General features: G+C 39.8%; 1 protein-coding gene across 2 annotated transcripts in view; it reads left to right on the forward strand.

Annotated features, from left to right (window-relative positions):
- Positions 1-27167, forward strand: part of trub1 (TruB pseudouridine (psi) synthase family member 1) — an 84307-nt gene that overhangs the window by 6902 nt on the left and 50238 nt on the right. The window contains exons 2-3 of one of the 2 annotated variants that reach the window (XM_060842443.1): positions 10856-10981; positions 12640-12695. In XM_060842443.1, the coding sequence (XP_060698426.1) occupies positions 10856-10981; positions 12640-12695 (182 nt within the window). The remainder of the gene's footprint in view (positions 1-10855; positions 10982-12639; positions 12696-27167) is intronic. The other variant, XM_060842444.1, reaches the window with a different exon arrangement.

The raw sequence follows: 27167 nt of genomic DNA on the forward strand, positions 1-27167 counted from the left end.
AATGTAATTTCCTTTTATGAAGCCATGTTAACACTGTCTACTTTGTACAGGTTGTCCTATAACGTTGTAGTTGTGTTTTAGAAAATCATGCAATAGTAGTGGGGCTTATGGGAAAAATAGTTGGGGCGAATGGCCAAAAGAAAAACCTGTAAAAATCGAAATAAAAATATTAGTTAGCCAAACATAAACGATAACACAGTCTACGTGAATATTGACCAATTGTAACTGACCTGTTGTATGGTACTGCATAGTGCAATGCATCAGAATCTTTAACTGATTACTCTTGATTGGCATCTATATGTGCTGGCTGCACTACATTCTAGCCAGTCTTCTGATCCCACCCAATGGTAACACTGCACAAGTCAGATCCCCGAATGAAACCTGCCTTGATAGGTCAAGCGCTGAATCTTAATTTCTTTCGCTTACTGTCAGTTTTGTCAAGTTTCTTTTGGAGGGTTTCATATTGTGATGCTCGGGGACATCTATCACCTTATTTTACAAATCCCACCTGATTATAAGACCATAAGACATAGGAGTGGAAGTAAGGCCATTCGGCCCATCGAGTCCACTCCGCCATTAAATCATGGCTGATTGGCATTTCAACTCCACTTACCAGCGTTCTCCCCGTAGCCCTTAATTCCTCGAGACAACAAGAATCTATTAATCTCGGCCTTGAAGACATTTAGTGTCCCGGCCTCCACTGCACTCCGTGGCAATGAATTCCACAGGCCCACCACCCTCTGGCTGAAGAAATGTCTCCGCATTTCTGTTCTGAATTGACCCCCTCTAATTCTAAGGCTGTGTCCACGGGTCCTAGTCTCCTCACCTAACGGAAACAATTTCCTAGCGTCCACCTTTTCCAAGCCATGTATTATCTTGTACGTCTCTATTAAGTCTCCCCTCAATCTTCTAAACTCCAACGAATACAATCCCAGTATCCTCAGCCGTTCCTCATATGTTAGACCTGCCATTCCAGGGATCATCCGCGTGATTTATTACCTACCCACCCTTTGGTGCTCCTCTATCACATTCTAGCACCACCATACCATGTGCCATTTCCAAAACAATTCACCACTTCCTAGGTATCCCAGAATTGACCAATATCCGCAGAGCAGCATCATCTTTAAAACGATAATGTGCACTCAGACCCAGAGCTGTTGGTCTGGATCTGCCAAGCACGGCTCCTGACATTGGCCCTGGACATGCAGACAATGGAAAATTGGTGCCTATCTTTGTGGACAGGGACATGGAGATGTTGCTGATGGGGATGGGGTGATGTTGAGGCAGGTCCTTTTCTCTCAGGCGAAACGAGGATGCTGTTCTACTGGAACCATGCCAACCGGAACCAGGGTTACCATCCAGGCCAGTGTAGTCTCAACCACCTGAAGGAATGCACTGAAAATAGGAAGAAGATTAATGACCTTCTCCACTCTGCCAATGAAAGTGCCATCATTTTTTCGTTGATACTTCACACTCATTCTATCTTTGCTACTGTACTTACCATTTTCTGCAACATTTCTCTCCCCCACCCACCACACACACACTCATCCTCACTAGCATCTGACTCTGACTGACTGGCCCTGAATCTCTTCTGCACAACCTACTCATTCCCTTAGTACATCTCCACACATGCACCAGCAGTAACCGTGTGTGCCCATCTTTTTCTCCATCACCCGCTATGTGCAGAGTTTGCTGACTCTGACCACCCTGAGCAGCTGACTGACTGTCCAAGCCCCTGTACTGGTATTTTTTGGAATTGGGTACCATAGTAATTAGTCACTGAAACAGATTCATGTGAGTCTTCAGATTTTTTTTAACAGCTATCCGTATTTTTTAAACGAAAGAGAAAAAAGCTCTTAATATAAACAACAAAGCCAAGTTTCAAATTGCTTCTCAATCCTGTCCTTTTACTGCCGGTCAGTTCCAGTGAAATTTCACACTTATTCAACTCTCTGTCTTTAAATTAACAGATCTCTTCCAGTTTCTTGTCCTCGGACCATGCAAACATTTTTACGATGCTTTTCTAAGTTCACAAGCACAAACCTTTCACAATACCTTTCATGAAGCCCTTTGTGAAAAAGTGCATGAGCTGACTGATCATGTGATGCTGATGTGGAGTCCAATCCTCCATGACACCAAGTGCCAGGGATGAGAATTGTGTAACAGCGAGTGGGAGTCTGCTTTATTTTTTAAAAAAAAAGTCCACAATTCTCAAATCGTGTTACAGACATGTTGTATTTAATAAATGCACGTTATAAGAACTACCTGTATCGTGGTTTTCTAAGTGTCTCATTACAACTTATTTAATAATGGAATCCCACAATTTCCCAAGATCAGATGGGCAAGGACAAAGTCAGGAAGGCATTTGCAAAGATGAGAATGAAATAATTTGCATTTATAGGGTGTAAAATGTTTCAGTCAATGCAGTTTTATTAAGTATTGTCATTGTTGTAATATCGGAAAACATGGCAGTCAGTTTGTGCACAGCATAGTTTCGTAATGCAATTAACTTGATCACAAGATCATCTGTTTATAATGATGCAATTCAAACACTGACTGAAAGGCTATCTAGTCACTTAGCTCTGCTTCGTGTTGGACCTTGCTATGTTCCAAATGTTGGCTACATTTCTTTGTTACATAGTTTGGGTGTGAAATGTTTTGGGACATTGTGAAAGGTATTATGTAAGTGCAAGTTCTATGAAACATTGCTAAAAAGAGACATGTAATCTAAACTATTCGTATTGCACTCATCAGGACTGAATTACAGAAAAAGCTAACTTTAGAAAGGAGCAGTGAATATATACAGCATAAAAGCAGTGTGCAGTTAATTGTCATAATTAATCTAAATTAACTGCTTAAATTCAAACCAGGCAAGTCTATTCTGATTTGAAAAGCTGCAGTATGTGGATATATTCCTTTTGCTCGTAAAGAACAGGTTCCTATTTGTAAATCTATGATTGCTATCACATACTGTTATGGACCAGACCAAACCCCTCTCAAAATATGTAGAAAGTAGTCTAGACCCTAACGGTTTTTTTTATTGTAGAGGTAAATAAAGTGTTGCATTCCAGATCCAATTTTTGTCGACTTGGTTTAAAGCAAAACACATTTTATTCATCCACTATAGTTAACATATAACAAAAGAAAGAGGGAATTTAAAAACTTCATTCTATTCGAAAACTTAACAGAATAATAAATAATTACTATTACTGATTAACTGCTCCAATATAGTAACATCTCACAAACACATGCTTGGTAAAAGGCAAAATCAAAGTACAGTTTATCTCCTATGCAACTCCAGCAGCAGGAAGAGAACCGCCAGCTTTTGGCTGTAACAAGCAGAAGGGAAAAGAAAAAAATTCAAGACTCCAACAGCAACTGAAGAAAAAGAAAAATCCTGTCTCTGAGAGCTTGACCACACCCATTCAAGCTGCTTTTATTGTTCCATCTTTATAAAAGAAAACCCGAGGCCTTTTAAGCTGTTTACTGTAGTTGCTCTGAGAGATGCCTGGGTACCTCTCTTAAAATCCTTCTCCAAAGAAAAGGACAAAATAAGCCTCTTAAAGCCAAAGTATTGTCACAATACAAACGAATCACCCTGTGGGCTCAGTTGATTGTCTTAAATTCGTGTCTGATGTGATTCTTACTGCAGTCAGGATTAATGTTGATTGCCGTTGACCAATATCAGAATTTATCCAGTGTTGCATGCTATGTTTGGAATTTTTGAATTTTTTGAAGCTGCTTGCACACTGCCTTCTGGAGACTGATATATTGTTTGTACATAACTGGCTTCTCAACAGCATTGGGATTGCTATAACCTTACTTATTTTTGTAGTAAGCAGGATGCCATTTTGGTATAGCGGCAATATCCTGTTAGATGTTCTGTCTGCTGTGACTGATTTGAAAGGAGAATTGGACCTCCTTTGCTTGAAAGAATATGAAGAAGATGGCTCCATAGGGAGCATGAAATGTTATTTAGCACAGGAAAATTTGAGTTTGGCGAACTTGAACTAAGCCAAAATATTGGGTAAGGACAATTTAGGAAAGATGTGACAATGATTGACGTTTGTACTGTTATGCTAATAAAGGTGAAACTCTTATATTCATTTAATTTGCAGTTAGAAAATGTATTGTGTGTGTGTGTGTGTGTGTGTGTGTGTGTGTGTGTGTGTGTGGGGAGGGGGGGCGCTACCTGTTTCCTGTATTGATTGCACTAAAGAGTATTGGGCTTTCTATGTCTATATTTTGGGGTGAGGGGGAGTGCATTATTTGGATTTCAGCAAAATGAAATCAAACTTGGCTCTGATACACTCTGATTTACTTGTAGTTTTATATCTGCAGTAGTGTCAAAGGAATTGAAACCCATATTGGATGAGAAGATACTAGTTCATAATTGCAAGAACACATTCTTTGATTTATAGATTTCAGAGCAAAATGGTCACATCTTGGCCTGGAAATGGAATGACTATTCCTATTATATGCACATGATCAACCATAAGCCTTAACATCTCAATGTTGGGAAGGTTGTGCCATTTTCTCTTCATTGTTTGGCTTTTTCTGGCACATCTAACTCGGGATGAAGTATTTGTGTAATTTCTTCAGATGATATAAATAGTTGAAAAGAAGCTGTCTGTTAATGTAGTACTTAAACAGAGATCTTGAGTATATATTTGACTTGACTATTTGTTTTGTAGTGTTGCTGAACAAAGAGACTTTGGTGTGCAAGTTCATAGTTCCCTGAAAGTAGAGTAGCAGGTAGATAGGATAGTAAACAAGGTTTTGGTATGCTCACCTTTATTGGTCAGTGCATTGAGTGCAGGAGTTGGGAGGTCATATTGCAGCTGTACAGGGTGTTGGTTAGGCCGCTTTTCAAATATTGCATGAAATTCTAGTCTCCCTGCTATAGGAAGGATGTTGTGAAACTTGAAAGGGTTCAGAAAATATTTACAGGGATGTGGCCAGGTTTGGAGAGTTTGAACTCTAGGGAGATGCTGAATAGGCTGGGGCTATTTTCCCTGAAGCCTCAGAAGCTGCGGGGTGACTTTTTGTAGAAGTTTAGAAAATCATGAGGGGCATGGGTAGAGTAATTAGACAAGGCCTTTACCCAAGGTGAGGAAGTCTAGAACTAGAGGGCAGAGGGCACAGGTTTAGGGTGAGAGGGGAAAGATTTGAAAGGGACCAGAGGGGGCAACTTTTTCACGCAAAGGGTGGTACGTGTGTGCAGTGAGCTGCCAAAGCAAGTGGTGGAGGCGGGTTTAATTACACCATTTAAAAGGCATCTGAATGGGTACGTGAATTGGAAGGGTTTAGCGAGTTATGGGCCAAATGCTGGCAAGTGGGACTAGATTTGTTTAGGATATCTGGTCGGCATGGACGTGTTGGACCAAAAGGTCTATTTCTGTGTTATATATCTCAGATTCTGTGTCATCAAAAGTGTTGTATTTACTAAGGACTATCATCAGCAATCCCTTGAAACCAGGAGGAATTTAGCTCATGTGCATTTTTTTTCTGACATGGGTCGGCTGTCGCACTGGAGTTGCCACATGGTTCTAACTGACCAGTAGATCCTTCTGCTTTTACCATCTGCATTCGCAGGTTGAACGTCAACTCGTTCGGTTCTATTCTGAATGCACGTTCTGTGACTATCCAGTCCGGGACTCAAACCCGAAGCTTCGGAATATGAAGTAGTGGTATTACCTGTTTTGACCAATGACTTGCGCTTATAAACAATAGAGTCATTGCTACATTTTGGAGAAACAAATGATAGCTAAGAATTGATGAGTAGAATTGTTGGTCGACAGTCAAATTGTTCGCTACATTCAGTGCAGAGCGCACCACATGTATAATGAAAAGGTACCTTTAGCTATAATATTGACCATCCACCTCTGCTTTATAATGGCTACAAAGACTAAACACACACTTTCTGTTTCCTGACTTGATAACTGTGCCCAGTTTTGTCTTGGAGAAAGCACATCATTGTGACTGGAAAGTTTAGTAATCTAATGGGATTTTTTCAAAACCGAATTTTAATCATCAGTTACAACTGTGTTTAAATTTTATAGTTATTTTTAACGTTTGTATACGTTATGACAAGCATCCGTACATGGCAGTTGGGACTTGTTTCTGAATCATCTTGCCTGGAGGTAGGGATGCTACCATTGTGCCACACTGCTTGTGACACAACCCATTAATTAGTGGATTAATATAACTTAATTGGAAACAATGGCTTGCAAACAAAGATGGTGATTTTTAAAGCAAATGCATTCAGAGCAGCTTTTCAGAAACGTTATCAGACTGAGTTTGATGCTAAAGAGTGTGAAATTTGGTGAGTAAAATCTTGGTTTTAAGATTTGGATTTTTAAGAAAGATGTTAAGAACTGGTATAGAAGTAGACCCCATGACGTTGGACTATGTAGCTAAAGATCAGCCTTTTGGAGGATTCTGGGGCTTAATGGTGTAGGTGCAGGAGGTGAAAATTTTTGCAATGCTATGGCTATGGTTAGGCAAGAGTGGAACCAATTGAGGGAAGTTGAAAAGAAGATTGAAAGAAAATTTAAGTTACAATCAGTGTATCATCTCAACCCCAACATATCGCTGCTACAGTTTCTTAGTGCAGTGTTCCAGGCCCAACAACTTTCAGCTACTTCAGTAATAGCCTTGTCTCCTAAATAAAGCAAGATTGAGGATGTTTACTGATAATTTCATGGAATGCAGTCTCATTTATAATAAGTGAAATAGTATACTTATATGTAGCAAAACCTGGATAACATTCAAGCTTGGATTGAGAAGTACCAAGTAACATTTGTGCCATGCAATAACAAACTCCAACCATCATTCCTTGATGTATGTTGGCATTATCACCTCTGATTCCACCATTATCAACATGTTGGGGCTTACCATTAATCAGCAATTCTGAAGTAGCCTCAACTACTGGTTACAAGGGAAAATCAGAAACTGGAAATTCTGCAATGAGTAACGTAACATTCTGTCTCCCCAAAGGCTGTCCATCAACTACAAGGCAACAGGTCAGGAGTGTGGTAGAAACAATGACTGCAGATGCTGGAAACCAGATTCTGGATCAGTGGTGCTGGAAGGGCACAGCAGTTTAGGCAGCATCCAACGAGCAGCGAAACATCGATTTCGCTGCTCGTTGGATGCTGCTAGGTCAGGAGTGTGATTGAATAGTCACCAGTTTGCCAGGTTCAGTGTGGCTCCTATAATTCTCAATCAAAGAAAATTTATTCCATCTAGAACAAAGCCCACTTGTTAACACCCCATTTACCACCTTCAGCATTGATGCATTTCAGTACTGGTGCATTGTGGCAGTGGTGTATATGACATGCAAAATGGATTGCAGCAACTCTCTGAGGACCTTTTTTAACAGCATCTCCTACCATCTGGACAGCAGATGCATGGAAACACCATGACCTGCATCTCTCAACATCCCAATTTTGAAATATGTCACTGTCCTTCACTGTTACTAGATCAAAATTCTGGAATTGCTTACCAAATGGCACTGTACATATACCTTCAAACCATGGTCTGCTGCAGTTCAAGACGACAACTTGCACCAACTTCTCAGCTAGAAATGGACAGTCACTGATATTGTTTGTAACTTTTTGGTCAAGCTTATTTCATCACTGGCTAATTGAATCATTTCAAATATTTTTCTAATCTTGGAGTTGTAGGGAAAATGGGTACATTCTAGAGAAGTAAAAATTTGCTCAGTCTATTTGCAAGGAAAAGGAGAGTGGAAATGGCTGTAGTTTATAAGGATAGAGGGTGATCATAATCCCAAAATGAACTAATTCCACCTGTCTGCGCTTTGCCCATATCCATCCAAACATTTCTTATTCATGTACTAATCCAAATGTCTTTTAAACATTGTAACTATATCCGTATCCACCACTTCCACTGGAAGTTCATTCTACGCCCAAATCACTTTGTAAAATAGGTGCCCCACATGTCTTTTTAAAATCTATCTTCTCACCTTTTTTAATATAAAAGATGCTCCATAGTCTTGAAATCCCCCTTTCTAGGGAATGAACACTTGCCATTCACCTTATCTATATCCTTCATTATTTTATAAACCCATGTAAGGTCACCTCTCAACCTCCTATGCATCAGTGAGAAGTCCCATCCTATCCAGCCTCTCCTGATAACTCAACTCAAACACTCCATTCATAACAACATCCTGGTAAATCTCTTCTGAATCTTCTCCAGCTTAATAAAATCCTTTCTATAATGGAGACTGAACTGGATATAGTACTCCAGAAGAGGCCTCAGCAACATCCTGTATAACCTCAGCATAACATCCCAACTCCGATCCCCAAAAGTTGTGAACAATGCTAAACACCTCCTTAACAACCCTGGCTATATCTGATACAAACTTCAAAGAATTATGTACTTGAACCCCATGTCTCAATGTTCTACAAGACTATCCAAGACCTTACTTTAAATTGTAGAAGTCTTCTTTGTTTGTTTTACTAAGATGCAATGCAATGCATTTATCCAAATTAAACTCCATTTGCCAATCTTCAGCCCACTAACCTAATTGATATGATCTCTTTGTAAGCTTAACTGGCTTCACTATTTATGTCAACCGCAAGCTTACTAACCATGTCTGCAATATTCTCATCCAAATCATTTTATATAAATGACCAACAAAAGTGGACCTAGTACCGATCCCAGTGGAACACCGCTGGTCATAAGCCTCCAGTCCAAAAAAAAGCCATAATTGTCTCCTCACATTAAGCCAATTTTGTTTCAATTGGCAAACTCATTTTGAATCCCATGTGATCTAACTTTACTAAGTCGTCTATCACGTGGAACCTTTTCAAAGGCTTTACTAAATTCCTGATGAAGAGCTGTTGCCCGAAACATTGATTTTCCTGCTCCTCGGATGCTGCCTGACCTGCTGTGCTTTTCCAGCACCATTCTAATCTTGACTCAAATCTCCAGCATCTGCAGTACCCACTTCTGCCTAAAGTCCAAGTAAGCCATGTTTATTGCACTGTCCTCGTCAAACTTGGTTACTTTCTCAAAAAACTCAATCGAGTTTTCCCTTACAAAAAAAGTTAACCCTGATCATTCCTTGCCTCTCCAAATGCATATAAATCCTGATTTCACAATTTACCCATCACAAGTCACACACAAGTCTGTAGTTCCTGGGCTTCTCCTTGCATCCCTTCTTAAACAAAGGCACCGTATTAGCCACACTCCAATTATTCAGCACCTTGCCTGTATTTATAAATGATACAAATACTTCTGCAAGTGGCCCCACAGTTTCTTCCCTAACTTCCCACCAAATCCTGGGCTAAACTAGATCAGATCCTGGAGATTTATCCTCGTTTTATATTTTCTAAGACCTCTAACACTTCCTCTTATTTAAAATGAACTGTTTTCAAAACATCAATATTTCCAAGTTCTCTAGCCTCCATTTCCTTATCCACGCTAAAAACCGATGCAAAATATTAATTTAATATCTTTCCCATCTCTGATATTCAATGCAAAGATGACATCATTGATCTTAATGTATTTGTACAATATCTTTGGATTATCCTTTGTCTTATTTGTCATGGCTATCTCCTATCCTCTCTTTGCCTTCCTGAGCGCTCTCTTTAAGAATGTCCCCATTTTCTTTATAATGTTCAAGAGTTTCATTTGCATGCAGTTGTTTATATCTAACATGTAATTTTGAAAATTTTTAACAAGAGCCTTAATGTCTTTATTCATCCACTGTTTCACTGTTTTCTAATCCTACCAACCTTACCTTATAGGAGTGTAATGACTTTCAACTCTCATTATCACGCTTTTGAAAGCCTCCTACTTATTCGAGTCCTTTAATCTGTGAACAGTCTGCTCCAATCAATTTTTGAAAGTCTTTGTCTCATACCATTAAAATTTGCCTTCTTCCAACTAAAAGCTTTAATTTTTAGCTCATCCTTTTCCATAACTATTTTAAAACAAATAGAATTATGATCAAGAGATCCAAAGTGGTCCCATACATAAGATCAAGATTGAAGTAGACTTTAAGAGGGCATAGGAGAAGATGGCAATGAAAGTGCAGAAAAGATGTTGATTCAGTGCTAATTTACCATAAGACATAGGAGTGGAAGTAAGGCCATTCGGCCCATCGAGTTCAGTCATGGCTGATGGGCATGATTTAGGGGGATCCTTGACCAAGTTCGCTTGTATTGTGCAAGGAGAGAAAAGGGTGAGATGCAACCTGACTGAATGGATGTCATCAGTCTTGGTGATTTCAAGAAGGCGAAGACCTCTTCACACTTGGTGAGTGTGAATGGGGGGGGCTTGGAAAAGGCATTTAATAAGATGCTTGTTCGAGGAGAATTGAAAATGGGTATTACTTTGTCCCTCCAATGTGATGGCCAAGAGAGGAGAATTCCCAATTTTTAATGTGATCGAGCCACATATGGTGATGGATGGCTAATTAGTTGTTGACCAGGTAAAGAAGTTAGAGAGAACCCACCTTTTTCCAGACTTGATGCAATTCAAAACCATAAATGATGGAGAGCATTCCTCTAAGCCAAATGAGATCAAACGAAATTTCACTTGCTACTTCAACCATGAAATGAATGTAAAATCCATATCCTACACATCATTATGGTCTTTCTTCTTCTGTGTTCATTCTCAAGATTTTGGTATAGTCAACAAGGTGCTGGCAGACTGTCAAATTCTGCAGACCATGGGAGAGTGCACTTAGGTAGTAACATTTAAATTTCAGCCAAAAAGCAGAATAAAACACTTGTTCAGATATTTTGTGACATTACAATTTTATTTTTAAACAACTGACATGATGTGTTATTCTGACATTTGATTAATGTTGCTCAAACAGAGGCTGGCATCAAGCAACATCCAATGAAAAGAAAGAAACAGGTTTTAAAGTTGGGACATGGAGGAACTCTTGACAGTGCAGCATCAGGAGTGCTTGGTAAGAAGAGGTGGGGATTGAAAGCTAAAGGTACTTCGTAGCAATGTGTAAACAGCTATATGCATTGACTACTTGTTTGCTTTTATCACCCTTCGATGTCTTAAACATGTTAAAATAGACTTTGCATACTAGAAGGCATATATCACAGTATGTATGAGGGATTACTGTAATTTGCAGGCTGTGTCTGTTATCTATCAGCATTCTAATTTGGGCGGCAACTTTATACAATGCTGGTGAGAGATTGTACAATCAGCTGATGACTCCTGTTGCTTACAGATCTTGAGAAACAAAAGGCAGCTGAAGCTGATCACTAGCAGTGATGTACTGAGAAAGCCTATCAAAACATTAGATTTAAATGGACAAGAGCAATGTTTTAGGATTACCCTAATCCTAATATTAGGAGAAAATGAGGACTGCAGATGCTGGAAGTCAGTCAGGATTGTGGTGCTGGAAAAGCACAGCAAGTCTGGCAGTATTCGAGGAGCAGGAGAATCGACATTTCAGGCAAGAGCCCTTCATCAGGAAGGACTTCATCCTGATGAAGGGCTCTTGCCTGAAATGTCGATTTTCCTGCTCCTCAGATGCTGCCTGACCTATGCTTTTCCAGCACCCCACACTCAGTTCTAACGCTAATCCTAACCCGTTGGCAGAATTTGGAACCCACTGAACAAATTATAGATAAAATATGTCGATAGATGCATTCAAATGAAATCCAGAGAAAATATTCATCTAGTCTCCAGCTTCCTTGATTTTAATCATATTTGTACTCATTTCCTAGTTTTGAGTATTTGGATAGTTGGCCTATATTGACATAAGAATCTTTTTTAAAATAACAAATTAACTTTGGAGTTTTTTTATGTTGCACAATCAATGTTTCTTTAAACTTCTATTGACTTTGCTGAACTGGAATGTTGTGCGGCACTCTGTCTTTAAGATAAACACGCGTGCACTTGGAAAGGAATGTTTTGAGAGTGTTTCTTTATTCCCTGCATGACATATTCCTAATTGCCACATAGAAATGCATGTGAAAAAGAATCTTGATTTGAATCCCAAATTCCAGATCATCCTTGTCAAGTTTCTCTCAGTTCTTGCACCTTAACATCACCTTTCCTAAAGACTAGAGTTCAAATATAACGCTGAGCATTTTACCTCTGTATTTAAAGTGCAAATAAAGAGAACCTATGACGACTTTACTTTGTTAAAAGCATTAATATTTTTTTACGATTGCAGCAAGAGCTGTACAGAGTAGTCAAGAATTAACATAAAAACAGAAATTGCTGGAACATACCAGCAGGTCTGGCAGCATCTATAGAGAGATTTTAAGAGTTAATATTTTGGGTCCAGTGTCCCTTCTTCAGACCTCAGCTCAGTCCTCCTAAGATTTTTCCAGCAATTTCTATTTTTATTTCAGATTTCCAGCATCCACAGTTCTTTCAGTTTTTAGTCAGAATTGAGTTATTGCTAATAATACAATGTTTGATTGAACGTTATGTTTCTGTTAACAGTAATTGAGCGCTGTTGATGGTTTCATAGATTTATTTTGCATTATAGTCTTAAGACCTATTTCCTGACCAATGTTCTGCACAGTGCTCTCGATCTTTGTTTACATTTCTGATTTGCTGCAATTGTTTCTCTTGCCACATGTTTAAAAAAAAAATTACTGTTTTCCTTTTATTATTTTACTTTAGTGGTTGGAATTGGCAAAGGGACCAAAATGCTTAGTGGAATGTTGTCCTGCTCCAAGGTAAGTGTAATTGTTTAATATGAATATGATTTGTTTCTGGTTCTGCTAAATTCATAGCTTCAGCATTTAATTCACTGTAAAATGTTCCCTTTTGAGAAGCTCCCTTAACTTTGGCTGCATTTGATTGTGCTGCTTCAGCAAAAGTATAAACTGTGGTAATATTGCTGACATAGTTTGATTGCTTTATTAATATTCATCACTCAATAAAGCCATTAATAATATGGGTGAGGTGACTGCATAACCATATGCAGAGACCCAATCAATGATCTGCGGCCACAGCAGGTGGTAGAATTTGAACAAAAAATCCAGAATTAAAACTAAAATGAATTTCAAACCATTGTTGCTTGTCATAACATCTCATCTGGTTCATTACTGTATCTCGAAGGTCAACTGATGTCCTTAACTGGTCTGGCTGACGAGTGACTTCAACATGATTAAATCTTAAGCGTCTATGAAGTGGCTGAACAAACCATTCAGTTGTATCAAGCACTAACGTCCTTTTAAAAATGGAAAGGGACCTGACAGATTTTCTGACGTTGACTAAGGCGTTGGAAAATAAATGGGGAGATAATGGCCTAATGGTATTAATGCTCGACTATTAATTCAGAACCTCATCTGATGTTATGGGACTAGTTTGAATCCTACCATGATGGTGGAATTTGAACTCAACAAAAAAAATTCTGAAATTAAGACTCTTGAATGTGAAACTACTGTCGATTTGTCAGAAAAATGCATCTAGCTCGCTAATGTCCTTCAGGGAAGGAAATCTGCCACCTTCACCTTGTCTGGCCTAGGCGTGACTCCAGATCCATCGCAATGTGGCTGACTCTCAACTGCCATCTAAAATAGCCTTCCAAGGCACTCCATTGTATCAATTACTGCAAAGTATCAACAAAGAAATGAAAACACACAGACCACCTGGTATCGACCAAGTACCGGAAAACACAACAGGAAAAACAGCCCTGTTAATCCTGCAAAGTACTCCGTAGGAATATCTGAGGGCTATTGCCAAAATTGGGAGAACTGTGTCAAAGACTAGTCAAGCAACAGCCTGACATTGCCTGTAAAGTATGATTCTGTGAGAATGATTTACGTCCAAGGCGCCACCGACATCACCCTTGGGTATGTCTTGACTCACGAGCAGAACAGCAGAAGTTGTGGCACCGTGGTATACAGTTGGGAAGGAGTTGCTCTGGGAGATCTCAACATTGACTTCAGACCCCAAGAAGTCTTATTGCTTCAGGTTGAACATGGGATTTGAAAAATCTTGCTGATCTACCATGTTCCATCTTCCGTTGGCTGATGAATCAGTACTCGTTGAATAAAACTAGATGGACATATCGAAGTCGCAAGAGCACAAAAAGTACTCTGCGTGTGATTTCAATATTCCTTGCCAAGAGTGGATTGGCAGCACTACTGATTGAGCTAGTCAGATCCTAAAGGGCAGAGCTGGCAGACTGGGTCTGCAACAGATGGTGAGAGAACTAGCGAGCGAAAAACATACTTGACCTCATCCTTACCGATTGGCTGACTGCAGATGCATTTGTTCATGATAATCAGTAAGAGTGATCATCTCACAGTTCTGTGGCAAGAAAGTCCTGCCTTCACACCAGGAATACCCTCTGTGTTGTGTCACTATCGCTAAATGCGTCTAAATGGGACAGATTTCGAACAGATCTAGTAAGTCCAGACTGGGCATCCATGAGGTGTTGTGGGCCATCAACATCAGCAGAATTGAACTCCAACACAGCCTGCAATTTTATGGACTGGCATATCCCCCTCAACCACTACTGTCAAGCCATTGGGTCAACTCTAGTTCAAAGGAGTGTTGGGATGGCATGCCAGCAATATCGGGCATACCTAAAAATAACCTGGTGAAGTAACTGAACAGGATTACTTGCATGCCAAACAGCATGTGCAGCAAGTGATTAGAGCTAAGGGATCCCACAATCAATGATTCCGATCTAAACTCTGCAGATTTGTCACATCAAGTTAATGACGGTGGACAATTAAATGACTTATTGGAGGTAGAGGCTGCACAAATATCCCTACCCTCAGAGATGGAAGAGCCCAGCATGTCACTGCAAAAACTGTGCTGAAGCATTCGCAACAATCTTCAACCAGGCGTGCTGAGTGGATGATCCATATTGGCAAGCTCCAGTAGTTCCAGTCATTTAATTGTCCCTAATTTGGAATTTGGAGTTCTAAATTGCAGAAAGGCTAATTTTGACCGTATTAGGCAAGAACTTTCAAAGGCCGATTGTGTGCAGATGTTCGCAGGTAAAGGGACGGCTGGAAAATACGAAGCCTTCAGTAATGACAGTCCAGAGACAGTATATTCCTGTTTAGGGTGAAAGGAAAGGCTGGTAGGTGTAGGGAATGCTGGGTGACTAGTGAAATTGAGGGTTTGGTTAAGAAAAAGAAGGAAACGGGTGTCAGGTATAGACAGGAGAGATCAAGTGAATCCTTAGAATATAAAGGCAGTAGGAGTATACTTAAGAAAAAAAATCAGGAGGGCAAAAAGGCGACATAGCTTTGGCAAATAGGGTGAAGGAGAATCCAAAGGGTTTTTACAAATCCATTAAAGACAAAAGGGTAATTAGGGAGAGAATAGGGCCCCCCTCAAAGATCAGCAAGGCAGCCTTTGTGTGGATCCACAGGATTTGGGGAGGATATACAAAATGAGTATTTTGCATCAGTGTTTACTGTGGAGAAGGACATGAAAGATATAGAATGTGGGGAAATAGAGGAAACATCTTGAAAAATGTCTGTATTACAGAGGAGGAAGTGTTGGATGTCTTGAAACGCGTAATAGTGAATAAATCCCCAGGACCTGATCAGGTGTACCCCAGAATTCTGTGGGAAACTAGGGAAGTGATTGCTGGGCCTCTTGCTGAGATATTTCTATCATCAATAGTCACAGGCGAGGTAACGGAAGACTGGAGGTTGGCTAACTTGGTACCATTATCTAAGAAGGGTGGTAAGGAAAAGCCAGGGAGCTATAGAGTGGTGAGCCTGATGTTGGTGGTGGACAAGTTGTTGGAGGGAATCCTGAAGGACAGGATATACATGTATTTGGAAAGGCAAGAACTGATTAGGGATAGTCAACAATGCTTTGTGCGTGGGCAATCATGTCTCTCAAAGATTGAGTTTTTTGAAGAAGTGACAAAGAGGATTGATGAGGGCAGAATGGTAGGTGTGATCTATATGGACTTCAGTAAGGCGTTCGACAAGGTTCCCATGGGATACTGGTTAGCAAGGTGTTAGATCTCTTGGAATACAAGGAGAACTAGCCATTTGGATACAGAACTGACTTGTAGGTGGAAGACAGAGGGTAGTGGTAGAGGTTTGTTTTCAGACTGGAGGCCTGTGACCAGTGGAGTGCCACAAGGATCAGTGCTGGGTCCACTATTTTTCTTCATTTTATCTAAGTGATTTGGATATGAACATAGGAGGTACAGTTAGTAAGTTTGCAGATGGCACCAAAATTGGAGGTGTAGGGGACAGCAAAGAGGGTTACCTCAAGATTACAATGAGATCTTGATCAGATGGGCCAATGGGCTGAGAAGTGACAGATGGAGTTTAATTTGGGTAAATGCAAGGTGCTGTATTTTGGGAAAGCAAATCTGAGCAGGACTTGTACACGTAATGGTAAGGTCCTCAGGAGTGTTGCTGGATAAAGATACCTTGGAGTGTGTTCACAGCTCCTTGAAAGTTGAGTCGCAGGTAGATAGGAATTTGAAAGAGGAGTTTGGTATGCTTCCTTTTATTGGTCAGTGCGTTGGGAGGTCATGTTGCAGCTGTACAGGACGTTGGTTCGGCCGCTTTTGGAATATTGTGTACAATTTTGGTCTCCTTCCTATCAGAAGGGTATTGTGAAACTTGGAAGGGTTCAGAAAAGATTTACAAGGATGTTGCCAGGATTGGAGAATTTGAGCTACAGGGAAAAGCTGAATAGGGTTGTTTTCCCTGGAGTGTCGAAGGCTGAGGGGTGACCTAATAGAGGTTTATAAAATTATGAGAGGTGGATAGGATAAATAGACAGTCAATAAACACAAGCAAACTGTCTGGTTCTTTAATACTTCACACTTAATTTCTTATACGGCCGGGCACAGATCATCCAGCAACAGAGGTTAAACACTTCAGTGTTCCTCAGAGGAACTGAGCACATGGCTTAAAACAAAGACGTTTTTATACTTTCCTTAGAGAGGTACAGGCCATAATTGTATATAATTACCAGTTAATTGACGGAATGGTTTTATTGACAGCAACTCAGTCCAATGATTTTTCCTGGGAACCAACTTTGTTTTCTAACATTCAAGCTATTTTCTAACGAACCTAGTCTCTGCACCTGCACTTGAAGGTCAGTTAAGATGGCCAGTAATGTCTACCTAGTCTGGTTTTTCTATGCGGTAAAGGAAGCATTGTCTGCTAATCTCTGTAGAGGCAGATTATGGTTAAGTCAATTATGCAGCTTTAACAGGGTTAAAAGCCATTTTATGCAGCTTTAGGCAGAATTGGCAATGTGCAGCCTAGATGCTGTTTTGTTATGCTATTTGCATTAAAAAACCAATTTCCATCTAAGTTAGTAAGAATATGTATTACATGGTTGTTCCTGACAACTGTTAGTTACCTCCACCTGTATTTAGGTTTCAGATCTTCAGGCACAACATCAAGGGCAGAAGGGCCTGTACTGCGGTGTTATGTTCTATGAATGGCTTACTAGGCATTTCAGAGTTCAGTTGTGAGTCAACCATATTGCTATGGCTCTGGAGTCACATGTTGGCCAGACCAGGTATGGATGGCAGATTTCCTTTCTGAAAGGACATTAGTGAACCAAATGGGTCTTTTTCTGACAAAAAAAATGATGGTTTCATGGTCATCAGTTGACTCTTAATTCCAGATTTTTAAAATTGAAGTCAAATTCCACCGTCTGTCGTGGCAGGACTTGAACCCAGGTCTCCAGAATATTATTCTGGGTTTTTGGATTAATAGTCAAGTGCTGCTACCATTAGGCCATTGCCTCTTCTCATAAGTCATAAAATGGAATGTTTTGCCAAGTGTTATTGCAGTGCCATTAACCAGGAACAGAACTGGACTAATTCTTTAAATGTGTATGAATGATTCATCATAGTCTTGCCAGCCCATAGGTCTTCTGTCTCATTAGAGAGACTACTGATGGTGATTTAACCTGAGGACCACCATACCTCAAAGTGAGACGTTAAGAACAATGTTCTTCAGCTGGCGATGAGAATTGATCCCATGCTACTGTGTTGCAGTGAGATGCCAATCATCTAGCCAACTGTGCTAAATATTGTTGATACAAGAGAAAGTTATAGAGGCTTGGAATTTCTTGGCTAACAATTATCGAATAAATAAATAATTCCATCATTTGCTCATTTCCCCCAGAGTATGTCCATCATCTCGAGACAGAAGGCAGAATTTTCCTGAGTGCAATTCTAACAACATTTGAAACTCAGCTCCATACAGGACAAAACAGTCTACTTAATTAGTACCCATCCACTGACTTCAACGTTCATTCCCTATGCCACCAGTGTCCAGCTGCAGCAATGTGTGCTATGTATACCATTCATTGCTCCAAGTCACAAGGCCTCAGTTAGTGGAACTTCCGAGTGAATAACCATCTAGAAGTACACAGGCAGACAATGCTTGGGAGCATATTGTATGCTCCCAATCATCTTTCATCCCCATGGTGTTCATGAATTTTATCTATCTCTGCCTTAAACAAAATTAAGATGGATGGAGCATGGAGATTCTCTGCTTTAAACCATTCTGGATATTTGCTGAAATTTTGTTGCAACTTGGGCTGCTTCAATGAAAATTTGCAACTCCCAAAAGATAATCTACATAAATGACAATAAGTAAGCCAGTAGTGCCAGCAGAGGAAAAAAAGTTAACTTTATTATGGAATGCATGTAGGTATTGATCTCCATGTGGATTTCATGGCAAGCTGGTAGATTTCCTATTTTGAAACCAGTGGTAAACTATTAGTAAACAAGAAAACTCGTAAGCCTTGGTTTTTATCAGAATTAGCTGGTAAGTTTTGAGGAGGAAACGAAAGCAAGGTATGAAGGCATCTGCAGAAAGTGATGGTAGATGAAAATTTTTCATATTATATCATGAAGTGAGGTGAATTAAAGTGGTTTGCAGCGGACTGTGATATATTAATGGGTTCTAATGGCAAATAAGCTATTGAGATACATAGAATAAGAAAATTCTTGGGGTCAGTAAGAAGTCAAACTGAGAGCATCACTTTATTACATATCGACCATGTTGTTAAATCAGTGGTGTTTATTTAAGCCGTTTAAAGTGAACTCTCCCACTTAGAAAGATAAGGACAGCAAACATATGGAAACATAATCACCAGCAAGTTCCCTTTCAAATCTTTCTCCTTTCTGAATTGGAACTATATATTCATGTCTTCTGAGCAGGACCAAAATCCTAGGACTTTTCTTCGAGTGGTGTTATGTCTGTGCCTCTTTGCGCCCTTGCATGTCCTCTCGCCCTGTTGCTCTTGTTCCCCCTCTCTCTCAACATCCATTTGGTCCAAAGCCAATTGGGAACCAGGTGATTACAGTTCAAGTGTGAAAATGTTGGATGAGGGTGTGGTCAGCTGTGTGAATTGCTGCAGAAGCTAAAGGGCATCAAAGTGGGACAGTCATAAATGGCATTTGTTACGACTTGGAGAAAAGATGTTTTAATAATGGGGCAGAGGCTCAAACATGGAGAAAGATTGTAGAAAGCTACAACACAGTCACTTTGGAATTTTCTTACATCAATACAAAAAATAAATAGGATACAAGTTCAGGTAAAAGTAAGGCAAATGGAATATTGGTCTTTATTTCAAATGATGCATTAAATAGGGAGGTCTTGCTAAAACTGTATAAGGTAATTATCACACCAGAGTTGGAACATGATGGACAGTTTAGGGCCCTTAATCTAAGGAAATTAGATCTTAATCTAATCTAAAACCCTTAAAATACTGGCATTGGAGGCAATCCAGAGAAGGTTCTCTAGGCTGATACCAGATGTAGAGGGACTGGTTGAATAGGTGAGGCCTGTTCTCATTTGTATGCTTCAATAAGTTCACTTCCTATTCTTCCAAATGGGGGACTTGATGGTGTAGATATAGAAAGGTTGTTTTTCCTTGTGCGAGAGTCTAGGACAAGAGGGCATAGTCTCTGAGTAAGGGGTCATAATTTCAAGCCAATGAGGAGCAATTTCTTCTCTGAGGATAGTAAACCTATGTGCATAAAAAAATCCAATGTTGTAGAGGCTGTGTCTATTCAGAGTTTCAGTCAGGTTTAGGGGGGGAAAAGACAAGAAAGTGGAGTTGAGAAATAACAGATCAATCACTATCTCATGGGATAGTGGAGCAGTTTCTGGCAGAATGGTCTGCCTCTGCTCCTACATCTTATGGTCTTCGAGATCTGGCAATGATGGAAATGGATTTTGAACGTGATGATGTATTGAGGACCGTGGCAAGCAAAAAGACGTCGGAGATGGGACAGCACTGCAAAGACAAGGGGATTAAGGTACCTCTTTGAGGAGAGAGGTGAAAAAGCACATCACCTGAAGAAAGAACCATTTACAATATTGGCTATCTTAAAGGCTGGGGAGGAAAGTTGGATGATCACTTCAATGAGAATAGGATTGTCGCTCAAAATGAGCTGGTATTGAATGCATCGATACACCTATCTGAATGTTAGGAGATGTTTAAGGGAACTGTTCCAAATTTATCTAACAAGCCTGCGATGATAACAAGGCAATAGGGAGATTTTAGGAATACTGAAAAGTTGGGATGGGTAATTAGCAGCACAGAGCACATGAGTAAAATGACGGGAGGAATGACAACAGAGGAAAATCGGGGAAAATTTTCCATTTGCTTGATTCATGCTAGTACATAGGAAAATGTTTGCATTTGTTGGTGGCTAATCATCTCAACCTCAGGACATTTTTGTAAGAATTACTTAGGGTGGGGCCTTGGGCCGACTCAACTTTGGCCAATTCATTTATCAAATCTTTCCCCATCAGAAATGGAGATGTTCACTGATTATGCAACTTTGTTTATTTTGTATCATCTGTAATAATACTGACTGTGCACATGTGCAACCCAACATGATCAATGTCCCAGTCATGGGTTGATCAGTGGCAAGTAACATTTGTGCCAGCTAAAGACTATCTCCAACAGTAGGTGATGTGATCATCTACTCCTGGGTACTTATAGAGTCAATCAGCACAGAAACAGACCCTTCTGCACCAATCAAACATCCCAATCTGACCCAGTGTCATTTGCCAGCTTTTGATTTATATCCCTCTTAAACCCTTCCTATTCATGTTCTCCGTTTTATAAAAGTTGAATTTGTACCTGCCTCTACTTCCTCTGGCAGCTCGTTCCATATGTGTACCACACTCTGTGTAAAGAAGTTACCCCTCAGGTCTTTTTAAAAAATTTTCCCCTCTCACCTTAAACCCATGCCTTCTAGTTTTGGACTCCCCTACCCTTGGAAAAAGACCTTGGCTATTCACCCTATCCATACCCCTCATGATTTTACAAACTTCTATTAGGTCTCCCCTTGGCCTCCAGGGAAATTAGCCCCAGCCCATTCAGCCTCTCTCGACAGCTAAAATCCTCCACTCCTAGCAACGTCCTTCTAACTCTTTCTTTGCATGCTCTCAATTTTAACAACATCCTCCCTATAGAAGGGCATCCAGAATTGTACACAGTATTCTAAAAGTGACCTCGCTAATGTCACATGTAGCTGCAACATGATGTCCCAACTCATATGCTAAGTGTTCTGACCAATGAAGGGAAGTGTGCCAAATGTTGCCTTCACCACCCTGTCTACATGTGACTCCACTTTTAAGGAACTAAGCACCAGTACCTCTAGGTCTCTTTGTTGGAAACACTTCTCAGGGCCCTACTATTAACTGCATATGACCTGTCCTGGTTTGCCTTGCCAAAATGCAACTCCTTACATTTAAAATAAACTCCGTCTGTCACTCCTCAGCCCATTAGTCCATCTGATCAAGGTCCCATTGAACTCTGAGTTAATCTTCTTACTGTCCAATAAAGCTATTTTGTGTCATCTGCAAACATACTAACCATACCTCTCTTATTCACATCTAAATCATTTATATAAATGAAGAAAAGTAGTGGACCCAGCACTGACCCTTCTGGATACTTGCAGTATTGGTCATAGGCCTTCAGCCTGAAAAACAGTCCTCTACACCACCACTTGTCTCATACCTTGAAGCCAATTTTGTATCCAGTTGGCTAGCTCCCTCTAAATCCCATGCAGTAGAGTATTTAAATATGGTAAACGCTGACCTTGCCACTGCAACCCATTTCCCTTTAAAAAGAAGTCTCCAGTGTAGGTTCTTGGATTTCTGACACCTGCCATTAGCACTGTCCATTGGACAAATCCGGAATGATAACTCTTGTAAGATCTGGAGAATACAGCAACCAATACACATTATGCATTCCTCCTATGGGGAAAAACAATACATTGTACTGAACCGAAAAAAGAATCATGATGAAGAGCTAAACTCACCTGCCCAATACTATTTTGATAGGTACAGTAATGCAGGAAGTAAAAAGATCTGCTGATAATCCAAATTCATAGAATTTCAATGGTCTCACAGGCAGCTAGCTGGATACAGTTCTTCATTGGTAACAAAGGCAGTTGGATGATTTGGTTTGATAGCTGCACTCCACTCAAACATCATTCTAGATTGTGTGATGAAGTTCTAACATTAATGATAATACCATCATTGCATGCCCCTCTTCAGTATCCTGTTGGTTAACAATTGAACCAGCATTTTGACTAGATCCGACACCTAAATGCTGTAGCTACAAAAACAGGACTGAGGCAGGTCGTTGTGGCATGTGACTCATTGCCTAACTTCCAACAAAGCCTTTCCACATCTACAAATCAGAAGTATAATGAAATGTTCAATTCTGTCTACTTGTCTAGAGTATTGCAGCTCTTAACAACACTCTGTAAGCTTAACACTATCCAGGATAAAGCAGCCATTTGATTGATGGTGCCTTTTAACATTCATTCCCTCAAGCCTCTCCTGATGTTCACGGATCGACAATGTCAACATTGTGTACCAAGCATAAAAAAACTGCTGTTAATTCATCGGAGACCTCTTTGATATCATTGCCCAAACCTGTGAGCTTCCCTATCCAGGAGGTTTAGGGCAACTGATGTATGGGAGCACCATAAAATGTTTAAAAAGGGTTTGACATAACAGGGAGGTGCAAAAGTGAATAGGAACTCTTGGGTCAATAAACTGCTTGCTCTGTTAGCCAAGTGTAAATGAGCCTACTGCTTTACAAGATATTTATGCATTTTGTGCCAATGCGATGCTATAGAAGGGCAACGTGCATAATTTTTAAATGCCTAGGGTTGTTGGCCAGTTTCTGAACATCTCTTTTGATATAGTAGTCAGAAGTCTTTTATTATTTTGGTGTTGACATTAAAATAGCTCCTATTTGTGTTTGTACAAAGCACAACATTGCTTGCATGATGCTTAATTGACAGTCTATTAGATGAGATATGCTATTGGCTAGATATTAATGCCAGTGCGCCATCATGTTAATCCTTGCATTGCCATTGGCAAGACAATTCATTTGTGACAAATCCTGTCCTGGACCATCAATAATTGTCTCAAACAAACAAAGTTTATGAATCCTTTTAGTAGTGCAAGATGTCTGATGTACCTGATTTAGAGGCTGGCTTTTCAATCAATTGTGTTGCAAAATTTATTGATATGCTTTTTTATCGTAGAATAAGTACAAATGTAGCTGTTAGAACAATGGATAACTCTAAGGGAGACAATGCAAATGCGAGAAATAAAAATTAAAATCCTGGAAATAGAAAAAGAAACTGGTGAGAGTGGAATGGTGTTTTTGAAATTAATTAGTGATTATTTTTAGCAATTGTTGTCTTAATTAGGAATTTTAGTACCACCTTGCAAGAGTTTAATTCTACAAGAAGCATAACATTCTGTGGAGCTATTAATAGCCTCGCCTTGGTGTCCTACAAGAATGATTGATTGATTCTGTTGAAAATGGCCATTTAGCGTTGGAATTAAACTTTTTTTTTCTAATTTTCTTTTTTTCTCCGCTGTCAACACTTACTGTCTAGGAAATAGGCTAAGATTTTCAAAAATCTTTTCTCGCACTCTTTCTTACACACCCCTCCCCAACCAAGTTCATCTTAACTACCAGAAAGTGGAGATTTTCATCTCTTCAGCTCTGACTTTTAGTTCAAATGTCGCCTGAAGTACTCAGTGTAATCCAGCCCACTATCTGTCATTGCCCCCTAAATTGCTTGAAATAAGTCACTTTACTTTTGATGGTGAGGCTGCACCAACCCATTTTTTTTTCCCCAAAGCAATGGGTATATTTCCTTATAGTGCTGGCCCAATTAAGTCAGTGTCAATAGCAATGATACTGTCACTCAGAATAACCTTGAAAATTTTTTTATATCAGCTTCAGTTTAGCCACAGCCACTGAGAAGATAACCCTTTATTTTATATACAGGGTTTATGAATGCCACATTTACGAATGCTCATACATATGAACGTAATCTCATCTAGATGTGTAATTATAAAGATCCAACATAGAAATAGTTCCGATACTTGTGAACGGTTCCTTTATCTTGTCCTGTATTGTGTTCCAACTTGCAAAGGACTCCGGAATGGAACATGTTCACAACAGTCCCCAGGTTATGTCTTGATTTTTAGAAACTTTATATTACAAATGTGTGAACCATTTTTGGAACACTTGCTGTAGACCTTGTCAGTGCAGGCATTGAACTATGGTTTGGTTACAGATACTGAGGTTGCCACCATGCCACTTATTACCTCACTCCTCACACTTTAGCAGTTAAAATTATTAGTGTAATTAGGTTTCCTGTGTGGACTTTTAAACTTCTGGTGTGTATAGTGTGTTTGTTAATAAATCTAAAAGCATGCATTTATTTTATGGAGGTTGGAAGTTTGTCTTATGGCTAATGTAGGGTTGAGTTTTTTGCTTTTAATTTCAGACAGTCAGGTGTTTTCTACAGGAAGTACTCCTAATCTTTCCTTTTTGTCAGTTGTACTTGCTTTGACCTAAGAGATGGAAGCATGTCTTGTGCTAGGTTCATGTGATTTAGACATGCTGTCAGTGACCCTAATTCACTGCACTGAGTAATTCAACGCATTTAGTCTTAAAAACATTGTCTTATCTTCATTTTTTCATATTTCCTTTTGTACTGCAAGTGTAATTGATGGAAAAGGACCTGGAACAGACCTTGTAGAGTGCCTGTTCACTGAACTGATAGGTGTATATTGCTTCACTGCTGACAGCACTGGTCTTCCATTTCTCTGCAGCTGTCTCCTGCAGCACATTAATTTTAATTTCCCTTGCTTGAAGAGAGTGTGGTGACGAGAAGGGGCAGTTCTCTGGGTGGGGAAGGAAGCTTAGAATCTCATCTTCAAAGAAGCTCCACCTTAAATCAGTGAATGATTTTGGAACAATGAAAAAGAAATTGCCATTAGTGTTCCAAGAATTGGGTTGCGGAGGATGGGGTCAGCACTGCATCTTGTATGGAATCACATTGTTATTGTACTGACATTTTCAGTCAGATTGCAGCATTAAAAGAAAAATGGCCCATTTTGGGAAGCGTATACATTTCCAAGGAATTGATCTTTTGAATGTTTATAGTTTGACTGTTTAATTTGATGCATTGCAGTAAATTCTGCACTTGGAGGGTAAATGCATTTTGTAATATTCAGAATTTTAAAAAAATGCTGCAGAGTGCTGTAAAATCAAACGTAAGATGCAAAGGCCCACATTTATTCTGTTGTTAACTACTGTTTCTTAATTTTCTGCTGCAATAATCAGTCCATACTTCATCTCAGATTGAACTTTTGTATGTTGAGGGGGGTTAGAGGACAAATGTATCAAACCATTATTAACCTTTACCTTTGGCATTCCTGTCCATAAATCAATCTGATGATTATCTCAGCATTGATCACTGAACCATGATAAAAGATTGCGTTTGGAGGAGTATAATGTTAAGGAAAGCAATGGTAAAACATAAATGAGCTTCTCTGCCTCTGTAGGCATGCACTTAGTGCAGAATGAGATTTGATGCCTGATGTGTACTGAGTTAGAAGTAATGAAGTCTGTTAGATGGAACCACCACGGTGTACCACAGTGACCTCTGATTTGAGAACTGCAAAGATATGGAGGAAAAACTGGAAAGTGCATATTCTGGTTTGAGATTAAAAATCACAACACCAGGTTATAGTCCAACAGGTTTATTTGGAAGCAATAGCCTTTGGAGCACTGCTGCTTTATCAGGTGGTTGTGGAGTACACAATTGTAAGGCATAGAATTTATAGCAAAAGTTTTCAGTGTGATGTAACTGAAATTACATATTGAAAAAGACCTGGATTGTTTAAGTCTCTCATCTTTTAAAATGAGCATGTTGGTTTCAGTTCTTTCATATATAAATCGCAGAACATTTAAAAGTTACATTCTTAAGTGAACTTTAACAATTGGTGTCATGTTGGCCCAGATAATGCACTTAAGGTGTGAGCTGCCCTGTGTGAGACTGTCTGTGCCACAATGGTCAGACTGATTCTAATCTAAAAATGGATTTATAGAATTGGACATGGATTCATGCAGTTTTTGAGCAAAGTAAAATGTAATTCTGCAAGTACAAATTCACCCCACAAACTTTAATGTCTGTGTGTGCATGTGGGTGTGTGTGGGGGATGGAGGGAGGGGTGGGGGTTATGAGCGTCTGAGAGAGTGTGTGTATGTGTTTGTAAAGGGATACAAGTCTGTGAGAGGGTGTAAATGTGAATGTGGGAATGTATGGGTCAGTAAGAGTGTGTGTTTGTGTAGTGCAATGGGGTCACTTGTAGTGTGACATGAACCCAATGACCCGTTGAGACCATCCCTACGGGTACTGAATTATCAGCCTCTGCTTGGCCACTTTTCATTGTTGCCCGACCTGAAGTCTGCCTTGCAGGACGGTCACTCGAAGGTCCGAGGTTGAATGTCATGGACCATTGAATTGCTCTCCAATTGGGAGGGAACACTCCTGTCTATTGTGTGGTGTCCATTAATTTGTTGCCCTAGCCCCTGCTTGGTCTTGCCAATGTACAATGCCTCAGGGCATCCTTGCCTGTAGTGTATGAGATAGACAACATTGGCTAAGCTGCATGAGCTCCTGCCATGTACATGGTGGGAGGTGGCCCCACGCATAATAGTGGTACCAGTGTTGACACTCTGACACGTCTTGCAGTGTCCTGAAAGCCAGGCTGTTTGCTGCGAACAGTGATCTGTTTGAGGTTTGGTGATTGTTTAAAGGTGAGAAGTACTCATCATCATTGATAATGTGTTGCAGGCTGGGAAGAAGATGGTGTAGTTTTTTGGCTCCT

This window comes from Hemiscyllium ocellatum, chromosome 22 (assembly GCF_020745735.1).
Source record: "Hemiscyllium ocellatum isolate sHemOce1 chromosome 22, sHemOce1.pat.X.cur, whole genome shotgun sequence".
NCBI lineage: Eukaryota > Metazoa > Chordata > Chondrichthyes > Orectolobiformes > Hemiscylliidae > Hemiscyllium > Hemiscyllium ocellatum.